General features: G+C 44.5%; 5 protein-coding genes across 7 annotated transcripts; 4 read left to right on the top strand and 1 right to left on the bottom strand.

Annotated features, from left to right (window-relative positions):
* Positions 1–273: 273 nt before the first annotated feature.
* CG30098 (uncharacterized protein) lies at positions 274–1,265 on the top strand (the record flags this gene model as incomplete). The annotated part of the gene is made up of 4 exons (NM_166171.2): positions 274–475; positions 538–583; positions 641–795; positions 860–1,265. 4 exons carry the CDS (start codon positions 274–276, stop codon positions 1,249–1,251), a joined length of 795 nt encoding a protein of 264 aa, NP_725573.2. The 3' UTR covers positions 1,252–1,265.
* Positions 1,266–6,961: 5,696 nt separating this feature from the next.
* CG15710 (uncharacterized protein) lies at positions 6,962–7,875 on the top strand. The gene has a single exon (NM_137278.2). It carries the CDS (start codon positions 7,023–7,025, stop codon positions 7,818–7,820), a length of 798 nt encoding a protein of 265 aa, NP_611122.1. The 5' UTR covers positions 6,962–7,022; the 3' UTR covers positions 7,821–7,875.
* Positions 7,876–7,988: 113 nt separating this feature from the next.
* On the top strand, positions 7,989–9,651 carry wcd (wicked). The gene has a single exon (NM_137277.4). The coding sequence runs from the start codon at positions 8,094–8,096 to the stop codon at positions 9,612–9,614; it is 1,521 nt and encodes a 506-aa protein (NP_611121.1). The 5' UTR covers positions 7,989–8,093; the 3' UTR covers positions 9,615–9,651.
* Positions 9,652–9,660: 9 nt separating this feature from the next.
* Positions 9,661–11,112, bottom strand: Nup62 (Nucleoporin 62kD). Of its 2 annotated transcripts, none has more exons than NM_137276.2 (1): positions 9,661–11,112. In NM_137276.2, exon 1 carries the CDS (start codon positions 10,906–10,908, stop codon positions 9,724–9,726), a length of 1,185 nt encoding a protein of 394 aa, NP_611120.1. In that variant the 5' UTR covers positions 10,909–11,112; the 3' UTR covers positions 9,661–9,723. The 2 variants fall into 2 exon arrangements, with proteins under 2 accessions (NP_611120.1, NP_001286489.1); NM_001299560.1 differs by having other exon boundaries at positions 9,661–11,005.
* Positions 11,113–11,306: 194 nt separating this feature from the next.
* On the top strand, positions 11,307–14,238 carry CG7997 (uncharacterized protein). 2 transcript variants are annotated; one of them, NM_166170.3, is made up of 8 exons: positions 11,307–11,455; positions 12,165–12,394; positions 12,454–12,483; positions 12,719–12,766; positions 12,835–13,012; positions 13,074–13,645; positions 13,707–14,008; positions 14,068–14,238. In NM_166170.3, exons 2-8 carry the CDS (start codon positions 12,303–12,305, stop codon positions 14,097–14,099), a joined length of 1,254 nt encoding a protein of 417 aa, NP_725571.1. In that variant the 5' UTR covers positions 11,307–11,455; positions 12,165–12,302; the 3' UTR covers positions 14,100–14,238. The 2 variants fall into 2 exon arrangements, with proteins under 2 accessions (NP_725571.1, NP_611119.1); NM_137275.4 differs by lacking the exon at positions 11,307–11,455 and having other exon boundaries at positions 11,967–12,394.
* Positions 14,239–14,242: the final 4 nt, after the last annotated feature.

Genomic DNA, 14,242 nt, shown 5'->3' with positions numbered 1-14,242 from the left:
GTTATTATTAGAAAGCAATAGAGCTCATATTTACTGTACTTTAATTAAATATATTATTCACTTTAATCAACTTTTGTTTCAATTTAAAAACAAGGCCTCCCTTATCAACGTACTGTTTGTAAATAAAAGTTCTTAGAAAATCGTGATATTTCTGTTCTTCTGTATGTAAATTTTTCTGCATAATCGCTTTTACTGCACTTTTTGAGCTTCTGACTTTTCGTTGTAATAAATCTTACAAAGGGAATTCAGTTTTGCTCCGCTGTTTCAATTGAGATGACGCCTGCAATCGTTCTGCTGACTTTTTTAGTAATCCTAACCCTGGGATCTTATGGATATTCGCAGCTATTGGATTCAAAATGCATTGCATTGTTTCGAATAAGAGTAATTGGTGGTCAGAATGCTCGAAGGACTCCATGGATGGCTTACTTGATACGAGATAACAGATTCGCATGTGGCGGCTCACTGATTGCCTACCGTTCGTACTTGCAACTGCAACTAATTAAGTATTATAGTTTATAACGTTTTTATTTATTTCAGGCTTTGTTCTAACCGCTGCCCATTGTACGAAAATCAACGACAACTTGCAAGTTCTTAACATTCTTGCCCTGACTTTCTGTTTACTTTTATTGTTTTATTGCAGATTTGTTAGATTGGGTGAATACGATTCGTCGAGGACAACGGATGGACAGACTAGAAGCTACAGAGTTGTTTCAATATATCGTCATAAAAACTATATAGATTTTCGAAACCATGATATTGCTGTGCTCAAACTGGATCGCCAAGTCGTCTACGATGGTAACTCAGTGCATTTCTATACATATTAACCCATATCTATACTCAATCTATACTTAATTTACAGCTTATATACGACCAATTTGCATTCTTTTAAATTCCGGCTTGCAGTCCCTTGCAAACAGCATACAGAATTTTACTTTAACTGGCTGGGGTCAGATGGCCCACTATTACAAGATGCCAACTACACTGCAGGAAATGTCCCTGCGCCGTGTTAGAAATGAGTATTGCGGTGTTCCGAGTCTTTCCATATGTTGCTGGAATCCCGTGCAGTACGCCTGCTTTGGAGATTCAGGCGGTCCATTGGGGTCACTTGTGAAATACGGACATAAAACCATATATGTTCAGTTTGGAGTAACCAACTCCGTGACGGGCAATTGTGATGGCTACAGCTCATATTTGGATCTCATGAGCTATATGCCCTGGCTTTACCAAACCTTGTTAAGAAACTGGGTCTAAATAGATCTTAACTGAAAGTTGAGTGTGTGTTCATTTCTATTTTTAGTGGGTAGTGCGCAGTCTATAGGACATTTTACTGATTTTATTGGAATTTTCCCCGGGCGCCATCGTTCGCATGCACGGCAAGGATTTCTCTGCTTAATTTGTGGTTTTCAACCAAACAGAGAAACGATGGTAGCAATGGACGTTGGACATTGGACATTGGACGTTGGCAGATGGCGGAAAAGTGGCGGACGAGTCCACAGCTAACCAACTGTTCAACAGCAATTGCAATTGCAATTGAGGTTGCAGTCGCACGAATGTTCCAGGAAACCCTTAAATATGATTATGGCATACGAAAGGCCTACGAGCAGAGAGTCACTTTTCATGGTGGCGCTGATTTTTTCTGTTGGCCATCTTCGCTGGAATCTTTGCGGCACACGTTCGGTTGCTTTTTGCCCAAAAGATTTCCACGAACTGGATTTAATTGTCACACATTACGGAACCACAATTACATAGAAAAATGCGCCAGCCAGCCAGCGGAAATGGCAACAATGCAAATGCAGCCACTGCAGCAAATAATAACCACCGACTGTGGCCAGCAAGGACCTTCGCCTCCTATCCTCTTCCACCCCTCAAATAAAATGCGCCATTTGCAATTGTAGTTTATTTTAATACCGCAATTAGTGTTGTTCTCCGGGCGGAGTGGTGGAGTGCTGGAGTATTTGTGGTTCGGTGGTTTGAGCACGCAATTGTTGGAAAGGTTGGAATATCCTGGCGGATCCTGCCACGTTGCCATGTTGCCACACCATTTGAGGTGGCCGCATAAATATATATGTATGTATATATGATGATACAAGGTATGCAAAGTTTTTCCGGTATAAATGTACGATTACCAGTCTTTTTGCACTAACGCAATTGAAAAGCTGTCCATTTGGAAGCTCGGCCATTTGGAATTATTTGTGCCGCAGCCGCTGTTAATTGATTTTTAAGTGCCAACTGCAATCAGGTACTTCGATATGCATCAGGTGACACATGCAGGCTCAAATTATTTTCATCCAGCCTCGGAAAAAAGCGTTAATGTAATCAGCGAAGAAAAAAATGTTTGCAGAATACCCTTTTTAAGCAAAAACGAGATGAAAAACCTTGACGTTTAGCAAATGAAACCACTTCGGTTTTAATCTCCATTAAACATTAACTTTTCAGTAATATTGTAGCATTTTATGCAAACTAGAAGTTTTAATCATGATATGAAAAATCTTCCTAAGTTCACTAATACATCTGTTAACTATGATTTTCTTGTGTTTTTTGTTAAATTACAAAGTTGGCCTAAAATGAATAATTAATTTTCAGTGGTATATACATAACCCTTTGATATCTCTTAGGATTTTGAAGCACTCCATAACATCAGACAATATCAATCCGATTGAAAGTTAATTGCTCACCTCGCTGATCCCCTCGATTGGTTTTTCCTTCTCTTTTTTTCTGTTCTATGTGCAACGGGTGTAATCACATTTTATGTTGAACGCACTTAATTTTTTGCTCCAACTAAATGCCAATTAAAATGCGTAATTATTTTTTAATGGCATTTTGTGGTCAATATCGGACGATTGACGATGATTGCACAGCGGTGGATCTGCGGAGTTGTGGAACTCCACTCCGATGACGGGATGCCGTCGTGACAATTCACATTTATGACGAGCAAATGGCCAGTATCCATATCAATTGCATGACTTGTCAAAGCGGCGCCCGCCTAAAAGAAAAGTGCCTCACATGGGATCGCATGTGTGCGTGTGTGTGTTTGTGTGTGTGTGTGTGGTGGGGGTGGGTTAAAATCGCCAGCAATTGCAGTTCAAGCAAGGAATCGCAATAAGGACTCCGATGTCCTGCAGCCATGTTTCCCTGGCAAATGAAATTCGAGCAATCATCGCCATCAACATTTCGCTTTACTTCAAAAGGGACACGGCGGCAACATGCCGCAAGTGACAATCATTTATATTTAATAAACAACTAACGCATGCAGGACACACAGCAGCGGCCAAGTAAATAGCACTCAAGGCGTGAATGTGGTTTTCCTGGTTTTTAGTCCTTGAACAAGTTCAAATGAAGTTCAATGCTTTATATATAAAAATTGAATAAATATGGCACATTCATAAATAATACCACTTGAAAAAATTATATTTGTATTTTCAATATATTTCTTTCCCAATATGCTTTGTATTTTTATGAATACTACTTGAAATTACAAAATAAAGGTGGCAATTAGTGAATTGTAAGGCACTTATTATTTTCCTTTGTTTTTGAGCTAAATAAATTCCAATTCCAATTGCTTGCCAGTTGCTGTAAGACCTACGATTGGTGGGGGCGGGAAAGTGGGGAAAAGCCGTTCGGAAAAACAACAGCAAGATGACGAGACTAAGCGGCCATTGTCTCCGCCCCCCTTCGAACCCCGCCCCCTTTGCAATGGAAATTGTTTACCATGCATTTTGTTCGATTCCGAGTCGAGGCGTCTGAATAATGCAGCAGGTAGTATACGCTGATGGAAAAGCGGAAAAGCGGGCGTGGAAAATGGGGGGGCGGTCAAGTAAATAAGCGAGCATGAAAGCGAAGACGAAAACAAAATGGGGCAGATAAAAACAACAACAACAACAACAACGCCAAAAGGACAACAATGCTGCAGACACAAAACCGCTTCGAATCGCTTTGGGCGGCATTCAAATTGAATATTGAAAGCATCGAGCACAAAACTGCCAAACGCTTGAATTATGCATTAATGATGTCTGCCACACTGGACAATATAGTGAAGGGGTGGCGGGGGAGTAAAGGGGGCAAGGATTGAGGGGCGTTTGCAGGATACAAGGGGTTTTTTTTTTTTGAAGCCAGGGACAAGAACAACGGCAATGCGTCGTCCTCGTCGACTGACCATCGCTTATTAATTTTTTATGCGTCTGCTATTTTTATGGTCGACATGAAAGCGTTGGCCACAAGCCTTTTATTTTCCTGACCATTTTCGGCTAGCTTTCAATAGTTTTTCACCGAAATTTCCATTTCAACCAGACGCGAGTTTGCGTTGAAAAAGTTACTAAAACTTATCCTACATAGGAGATTTTATTAGAAGAGATACTACCTTTTAAAGTCAAACGCTTAGAATAATTTATAAGGCTGATTATTTATTCCTGGCTTTTTAAAATAATTTAAAGATAAAGATTTCCAGCTTCATTGATATAGAAATGTCAAAAAAGTTCTATAGCACACGACAGTCATACATTTATTTAACCAATTAAAGCGATTCGAAATGGCATGGTGTTTAAGTGCTATTGCCATGTCGCGCACTGTCAATACAATGTCAATATGCATTGTTCGCTAATGTATCGCCAACAAAGTTTTACGCTTTTTGTCGCCAGATTTTCCCTTTGGCTTAATTCCGTTTGAACGACGAACGTTGCGTTGGACAGGATTTTGTCCTGCAAATAAAACGCGCCCTTGACAATGGCCGTCAATATGCCGATATCGGTGGACAGAAAGACGTTAATTACCAACATTACCGCGCGCCCAATTATCAACCGCACAAATCAGCGGTGATGTAGGTACGGGTAACCTGATGCACCGTGTGCGGGGCAATGGAAAACTCATTACATGCCACAGGAGCCATCATCCGTGATTCGAAAGATAGCACATAGGTGGAGCGATGGAGCACAGGGGCAGGTGGCCAGGCGCCACGCCCACAAGGAGCGACCGCAACATGCTGTAATGCGTGGCTCTATCAGCATTTGCATGTGCAGCTGGAGCTGGAGCTAAATGCGCCCGATACTTAAAGCCAACTAAAGGCCATATGTTAGCCTACACTGCCAAAGGACAAACTTAATGTCAACACGCTAATCTGTCAGTCGGCAGGAGTTGCAGCGCAGGATGCGAGATGCAGGGCGCGGAATGGGGGATACTGGCATGGCGGGGAGTTGGGAGTGCGACTGCAAAGGATCTGCCACAATGTCAGGCCACTTAAGGAGCGCTGAATCGCAGCGCCTCGCTGCACAGGAACTCAAGGATATTGGAAGTGGGCGGAAAATGGGCGGGGAACACTCCCAGAAAATGCAGCGATTCTTAGACAAACTTCAATCCTTGGAACTTGATTAGCTATTATTACTTAAGGCAAACGATTAAAAAAGCTTCTGCGTAAAGGATTAGTAGAAAGATATAAAAGAATCCCATATTCTGTTAATCTGAAATCAACAGATTCTGAAATGAAAAATATTCATATTTCAGATAGCTTACTTCAAAATAACTAAAAAGAATAGCCTAAATGGTTTAAAAAGCATATAATACATTCAAGAATAGTGTATGCTTTTTAAATAATTCACAATCTTTTGAGGAAATACCAACAACCCAACTTCGCGCTGCTTAAAATTAATGATAAGTATGTTTAATATTTATAGAAAATTATTTGCTAGTGTATCGCCGCCTGGATGGCGCAACAATAATGCTGGACCCTTTGAAATGACAAAAATTGGTTGCTCTCCGTGCGGCTTGACGCCTGACTTGGCAGGAGACACTCGAGGGCACCACAAATGCCAAGCCGTCACCCACCCAGGCACCCAACTAAACACCCACTGCTCCTACAAGCAACGTCCTCCCCCCGCGAAGGACGCGTCTTATCAACTATGCAGGGCTTTGTCTCTAAGCGATTGCAGGCGCCACCCCCCCTTTCCCTTCCAACCTGCCCCTGCCCCCTTTTGCTCCACGCAGTCAGCGTCTTTTGTTGCGCTTAATGAATTTTACGTAAATTTTACGAGCGCTGATTTCTGGCAGCAGCAGCACCACCCCAGCTATTAATCCACACTTTGGCGAGAGCACCACCCCCAGTGGATGGGTAAATTAGTGGGTGGTTGGGTGGTTAGTGGGTGGATGAGACTGGTGCTCTCCTGGTTGTGCGTGTGTAATGACAAGTTCAACAACAACTCGACATTGTCGACTGGTGACGAGGACGACGTGCTCCGACATTTGTTTGCCCAAGTTATGCAAATATTTTTCCAGTCAAGAAGTTTTTGTTTAATTGCATATTTTGACTCGCATTACGCGTGTCATAAAGCAGGGATCCGGAGCTTACCACAATGCCAGAAGTTGGGCGGGGATTAGAGGCACTCGAAAGACATGTTCCTGCATTTTACAGTTCAAAGACCAAACTAAACAATCAGTTTTACGAGTATAGATCTTATTCTGCCCAGGCTTGCCATTGAACTATAGCTATCTTCCTTAGAAATTAATTTAAATTAAATTTATATTTAAGTCTCTAAGATGATATTTTAAAAATAATTCCTAACACAGACGAAATCATGGAGAAGCCTTTAATATGGTTCATAAAACATAATTTATTTGCTGCGTTCGAAACTGTGAAGCTGACCTACTTCATTTAAAAACGAAATTAAACCGAATATATATAGTATGTATACTTCTGCTTTAGACAGTAAAAATGCATGAAGATTGTTTGCTTAATTGGTTAAACTAAATGATGGCTAAATATATTACCACCTCATTTATGGTAATCCGAATAAAACGTTTAATTTTTTTTTGGAGGAAAGCGTTGGATTCGAATTTCATTGCCTGGACAAATTTAAAAAGTTTACATTTTTGAGGCATACCTATCGCGTATACGCTTTCTTTCTTTTCCAGCCCTGACAGTTTCCGAGTATCGAGTATCGAGTATTACTTTCTATCTTTCAATGACAATGACCGGCGACTTTCTCACTTTCTTCGTACGCTTCTTACTGGCGAAACACAAGAGCCCACAAAGGATTATGACAAGTGCTGGCAACTGGATTTCCGAGGAGCTGGAACCAGCTACTCTACTGTCGATTCAGGAGGATAATGGTATTGTTACCAAGGTGTACGTGGCGCCCTGTTTGCAGCCGATAAAAGAGGAGAAAGTTTTCCTGGAGGACAACACGCAACGCTTCCACTGTCCGCTTTGCTCTAATGTGATTCGCACGGCCGGTGCCTACAAGGTCCATCTGATGGCCTGCCAAAGACGCTTGGCACGCATGATGAAGGATGTGCCGGACGTGTCCCAGCATCAGTGCAACATTTGCAAGAAAATCTTCTCCTCGGTGGATGCCCTGATCGGCCACAGGCTCCTGCATGGAAGCCCATCAATGAATCGCACCTGTGCATCCTGCCATGTCAAGTTCGGGACGGATCTGGAGTATCGCACCCATTTGGAGAGCCATCTGATACCGTGCGAGTCCACGGATGAATCCTACGAAGGGGCGTACACCATCACCAAGACCTTCAATTGCGTCTTTTGTCGCACGGAGTTCAAGGCCTGCTTTAAGCCTGGCCAAGTGACCCGTCGATACGCGTGCGACGCATGTATCGTAAGGCTGAAGGCCCAGGAGGAGGAGAAAAAGATCTTAGGGAAGAGAAGGCCCGAATTAATCTGTGATCGTTGTGGGAAAAAGTACAAATATGAGGGTTTCCTTCACCGTCATCTGAAAACTTGCCAGATGCCGGATAAATGCAAAAGAAAGCGTGAGATTGAAATCACCGAGGTCAGCGAGGTAACATTTACAGAAGTTGTGCAAAGTTTTAATAATTGATTATACAAATTCGCACATTTTAATTTTAAATTAAATAAATATATTTTTTAATTGTAATATTTTTTATAATTTTCAAATTATGGCGCCCATCCCACCGATATCTATTTCGATCTGCTATCGATGTGGTCACACTTATCGATAAATCCACCGTGGCGTGGTATTTTTGATTTAAAGCGTTAGTCGATTTCCCGCCCAGCTGCACGTGTATATTTTTTTGCGGTCCAAAGAAAAGTTCGTAAATAAACGAATTTGCGTGCATTTCCAGCGAACACGATGAGTTCAGACGAGTCCAGCGACGGTTTGGAGGAGCTGCAGAGTCTGAAGGCCCTCTACGGCCAGCAGGAGCAAGAGAAACCGGCAAAGATCAAAAGGGAACGTTATATTCCAAAGGCCTCGCAGGCCAAGGAGCTCAACTATGTGGAGGTGCCCATGGAAAAGGTGCTCTTCGGCGACAGGCAGCGACTGCTCACCAATCTAGCCAAGTCCGTGGGACAAAAGTTGCCGAACGATGACGAAGACGAGCAGGAGGAAAATCCCGGCCAGGCAAAGCCAGGCGACAAGCGGAAAGCCGCCTGGTCGGATTCCGATGACGAGGACCTGCAGGTGGGCGATGTCAAGAAGGCCACAAAGCACACGGGTCCACTGAACCACCTGCGCAAGGATAAATCGTACAAGGAGTATCTTACGGCGCGATTCCAGCGCACGCTTAACCAACCCAAGTGGGCGGAAAAGAAGGTCAAAAATGAGGACGACGAGGACGTATCCTCCGACGAAGAACTGCTGCGGACGGTTGGCTTTATCGATCGTAAAGCCCGGAACAGTGATCTGCCCCAGAAGACTCTGAATTTTAAACGGGTCAAAGACCTGAACAGGGCCACATATGCCGAGGGTAATGCCACCAGCATTCAGTTTCATCCAACCAGTACTGCTGCTCTAGTGGCGGGCATGAATGGCCTAGCCACCATCTACGCCGTGGATGGGCAAAAGAACGAAAGGTTGCACAACATGCGCTTCAAGAAGTTCCCGCTGGCGTGCTCCAGAATTGCTCCATGCGGCACAAGGGCGTTCTTTGGTTCTGTGAAACCATTCTACTACTCCTACGACTTGCTGGAAGCCAAGGAATCGAAGCTAAAGCTGCCGGGCGCAATGGAATTTATGCACCGCTTTGAGGTGTCTCCATGTGGCAAATTTATCGTCACTGCTGGCAAGTTTGGAGCCATTCACCTGCTCACGGCCAAAACAAATGAGCTGCTGCACAGCTTCAAGCAGGAGGGCAAAGTGAAGGGATTCACATGGTCTAGTGACTCCAAGAGGATCCTCGTCTGCGGTTCCACTTCCAATGTCAGCGTGCTGAACCTGCGCCAGAACCTCATCGAGCACATCTTCATGGACGACGGCTGTATACATGGAGAGTCCATTCAACTGTCTCCCAACCAACGCCTACTGGCCACCGGCAGTCAAGAGGGCGTGGTCAACATCTACGACTACGAGAGCATTTTCGCATCCAAGGCCCCACAACCCGAGAAGCGCTTCATGAACCTACGGACTGCCATCACGGATCTCCAGTTCAATCACTCATCTGAGCTACTGGCGATGTGCTCCAGTGAGGCGCCGAATGCTTTTAAGCTGGCCCATTTCCCCAGCGCCACTGTGTACTCCAATTTCCCGGCACAGAACGAGAAGGTTGGCTTTGTGACCTCCATGGCCTTTTCGCCGCACAGCAGCTTCCTGGCCTTTGCCACTAAGGGCAAACAGGTGCCGCTCTTTAGGCTTAAGTACTTCAAGGGTTATTAATTGAAGGCAGTATGATGTTTACAATAAATTCTTAAATAAAATCATTACTCTTTCTGTGGTTACAATGGAACCATCTTTATTTAAGTTAACAAATTAAGGGGACTTATCTTTAGAAAGGAGCTCGGAAAATATCGCGTTTCTGGGAGTCTTGAATCTTGCCAATGTCTTCCAGCTTCTTGCTGATGTTCGTCGACTGCGATTCGATCCACTGCAACGAATTCATATGGGCATTAAGGATTTTTCCGATCTGTATGATGGGATCAGTGGTGTCCTGGCCCTTGTTGGCCTCGTTCAAGTTGTCTATTATCTCCTTTAGATCCTCGGACATCTGCTTCAGTTGTGTGTCCAGATTCTCCACCATCAGGTAGGTTTGGCTGCGTTCCATGTCCACCCTCGGGAGATTAACGAATTCCTTCTCAAGCGGTCCCAGGCTGTCCTCAAGCTCTTTTTGCTGCGTGGCTATAAACTCCAGCTCCTGGTCCAGCACTTGCTGATCGGTTTTCACTTTTTTCACGGCATCGTTGAGCTCGACGATCTTCCCGTTGTTGCTGATGAGCAGTTTGTCCCATGCGTTGATCTGAGTGGCCTGTTCGGTGAATACCTTTTCCTGTTCCTCGAACTCGAGAGTCCACTTGTTGATATGCTCCTCAAGTTGGTGGTAGGACAATTGGGATGCCGTGGAAACGGCCGATGAGTCTGTGGTCTTGGTTTCGGTAGTGAGATTGGCAAAAGCACCACCAGTACTTAAAGTTGGGGCCGGTGCAGCTCCCTGCGTGGAGGCTATGGCCGACGGAGCTGCAGTCAGAGTTGTGGACGCAGCGGCCGTGGTCTTGGGAGCTCCCAATCCAGACCCGCCCAGCAATCCAGTTGTGGTAGCTGCGGTGTTGGGTGCACTGGTTGCTATAGTTGGCACCACAGATGCCGCTGGTTGAGCCGTAAAGCCTCCGAAGGCGGGAGGAGCAGCAGAGGTTCCAGTCGCGGTCGCAGAAGTGGTGGACGCTGGATTTGCGGCGGCTTGAGTGCCCAGCGTGAGGGGAGCTGAAGCAGTCCCGGATCCCAGGCCAAATCCAAAGGCTGGTGGAGCCTGCGCCTTGCTGTTGTCTGCATCTCCGCCACCGATACCAGCAGTAGGTGCCGGTGTTCCGAAAGAGAATGTGGTTTTTGTGGCGGGAGCCGTGGTTGCTGCTCCTGAAGCTGGTGCTGCGGCTGGTGTTCCTGTGCTGAGGCCGAAGGAAAACGACGATGTTGCGCCTCCGGTCGGGGCGGCGGTTGTTGTTGGCAACTGGAATACCATGCTTAAACTTAAGACGAATAATATAAATCTAAATCAAACGAAACACGCCAAAAGCAACCAGTGTGACCCCTCCTTGGAGTTCCGCAATGTTGTCGGTGTTGGAAATCAACTAAATTTGAGCTCAAGCTAGCTATTTTCAAGCCAAAACACTTAGCAGTTTGAAGATTGGGCGGCAAAATTAAATTTTAAATTTCTTTGAATTGGCAATACAAATGAAGTACTTTGCTCAGTCGACGATACATTTTTGTTACTAAAACATGCTGAAAACCAAAACATTTATATTATTTTAACGTTTGCAATCACTTTTTGCACTTTTAAAATATATTTATGTCTGTGTCCGTTTTTTTAACCAGCGATCAACTAACTTGCGAAATCGACAAACAACACTGGTCGAGAGCTATGTTTTAGCTCCAGTTTTAGTCGTACATGGAACAAATCATTCCGCGCAACTTAAATAAAAAAACCAACTCAGAAAGAAAACGTAGTCAATCGTACAAACAAAATCAATAACAAAACACCGGCTTTAATTAGTCATCTTTTGCTATCTGTAAGTGCAAAGGCGATAAGGTAACATTTGGGTCAAAAGAATTCAATTACAAGCCCAAAGTGCAGCGGCACTCAGTTCAGTAATTGCATTTTGCTAAATCAGCTAAACACATGTGTGCTTCCTATCAGAAGGTTCGTTCTGCGTACCTGTGTAGGTTCTCTTCAGAGCTGCCAGCCACAAAATTAGAAAAATTACCTAAGGTACAAACGTAATGCGGTACAACAATTAGAGCTTGTCTTTGACCTTCGGTTTTTTTTTTTTTTGTAATAAGATTCTTTTTAAGATTTTCATAAGATCTGAGATCTGATCCTCAAAAACAGAAATTTTAAATTATTCTTAAAAACCAGATCAAAATTTTCTAATAAAAGACCATAGTTCCTATGTTTTGTTAGTACATGTTTTCCCATCACTAGTACCGTGCTCTAGTCTACTATGCTTCCAACTATTTCCCCAACTTTGTTGACCAGTGTAGCTGGCAAGCAGCGCCAGAATTGAACAACAAAAGCATATCAGAATCAAAAGCCCCTGTTCTCGGTCTCTCCTCGATTTTCTCTATTTGCTCCCTGTGATCGCTGTGAACTTGGCGTGATAAGGGGCTCCGGCTCCTCCTGCAATCGAGAAAGCCCGCTGTTTGCGCCACCCGGCGAACACCAATCAGTCGATGGGAGTACTCCGCTGCAATAGCAATTAGCCACTAACCTTCTGTCAGCTCTTCAGGTGCCATTCCCCTACCTCCAGCTCCTCAGGTGCCCCTGCCAAACAGAGTTATCTGGAGTGCCGCCCGCTGGAGAATATAAATTCCCTGGGTGCCCAAAGGCCAGGATTCAGTCGGTGCCACTAGCTCGCCATGTACGGAACGTGGGGCGTCTTTCTGGGCGGGATTCTTCTGCTGCAGGTTCTGCAATTATCCATGGGCCTCGATAATGGCCTGGCACTAAAGTGAGTATTAAATTTTGATTGGATTCTAGGCCACTTAATTGAAATTCTGTCGATTTTAGGCCACCTATGGGCTGGATGTCCTGGGAGCGGTAAGAAATATTTACCAGCAACTAGATTAGATCATAAAGAATTATCATTACGTCTAACATTTAAAATAAATAAACTTTAATAGTTAGTAAAAATTAGGCCTTGGCATGAACTCTACACGCTACGCTGCAATAACGCTTTTGTTTATTTCATTGCTGATATAACTAACACTACTGATATAACTATAGTCTATTTAAAGATTCTCTGAATTTTTGATTACCCATGTCTTACTTACAGATTCCGTTGCATCACCGACTGTAAACTGTATCCGGATGAGTGCATCAGGTTAATACCCAAACCCAACTCAGATCCTCAAATGTTCCTTTACTTCTTGTTCATTTCACCTGTTTCAGTGAAAAACTTTTCCAAAGACATGCGGATCTCCTGGTTTCTGAAGGATATGCGGATGCTGGCTACGAGTACGTCATCATAGATGACTGCTGGCTGGAGAAGAATCGCGACAACGATACCCAGAAGCTGGTTCCGGACAGAAAGCGCTTTCCCAACGGCCTAAATGCTTTATCCGATCATGTAATTTCTAATATATAACTCTAGCCCTCAAGGCTGCCAAACTAACACGAATGAATTGCAGATCCACAACCAGGGTCTGAAGTTTGGCTTGTATCAGGATTACGGCACCAACACCTGCGCTGGCTATCCCGGAGTGATCAAGCATATGAAGCTGGACGCCCAAACCTTTGCGGATTGGGATGTGGACTACGTGAAGCTGGACGGCTGTTATGCCAATATCAGCGACATGGCCTCGGGCTATCCGGAGTTCGGACGCCTGCTCAATGAAACTGGTCGACCGATGGTATACTCCTGCAGTTGGCCCGCGTATCAGGAGGATGCAGGAGAAATGCCCGATTATGAGTCACTCAAGCAGCACTGTAATCTGTGGCGCAACTGGGACGACATCGAAGACTCGCTCGAGTCCCTTATGCAGATCATTGACTACTTTGCCAAGAATCAGGACAGGATTCAGCCGCATGGCGGACCAGGACATTGGAACGATCCAGATATGCTGCTGCTGGGAAACTACGGCTTGAGCTACGATCAAAGCAAGCTGCAGATGGCGATTTGGGCCATTATGGCAGCTCCTCTAATTATGTCCAATGATCTGGCTGCAGTGCGTCCCGAGATCAAGGCTATACTCCAGAATCGGTTGGTTAAGCTTCGATATCTTATCTTCTTGGACTTATTGGTAAACTTTTGTTATTTGCAGTGCGGTTATTGCTGTGGACCAGGATGAGCTGGGCATCCAGGGGCGCCGTGTTTTGTCCCGCAACCAAATCGAAGTCTGGAAGCGTCCCATTACGCCAGTAACCAAGAGTGGACATCACTCCTATGCTGTCGCCTTTGTCAGTCGCCGAGATGATGGCGCTCCCTACAGGATCCCCTTCACGGTCAAGGAGCTCGGATTGACGAATCCCAAGGGTTATAATGTGCAGGATCTGTACGATGCCAGCAGCAAGTTGGGCGTCTTCCAGTCTGAGAGTCAGTTCATCACACGCGTCAATCCCAATGGTAAAATCCGTTGCAAAACACTAACTAGCCCTGACTTACTTCATTTTCCCCTCCCCCAGGCGTAACTTTCTACAAGTTTACAGCGTTGTAAGCCCAAGATATGCAAATCAGCCGCTGCCATCAAATCGAATATGCTCTTATATACACACTATTTCCACATTGTCCATTGACGTTGCATCGATGATCTGTGTAATAAGTTAATTCCGACAATAAATACCAGGTAATCACTGAAGA

Source organism: Drosophila melanogaster, chromosome 2R (assembly GCF_000001215.4).
Source record: "Drosophila melanogaster chromosome 2R".
In the NCBI taxonomy this organism is placed as follows: domain Eukaryota; kingdom Metazoa; phylum Arthropoda; class Insecta; order Diptera; family Drosophilidae; genus Drosophila; species Drosophila melanogaster.
The sequence above is the reverse complement of the archived record's forward strand: the minus strand, read 5'-3'. Positions and strand labels throughout refer to the sequence as shown.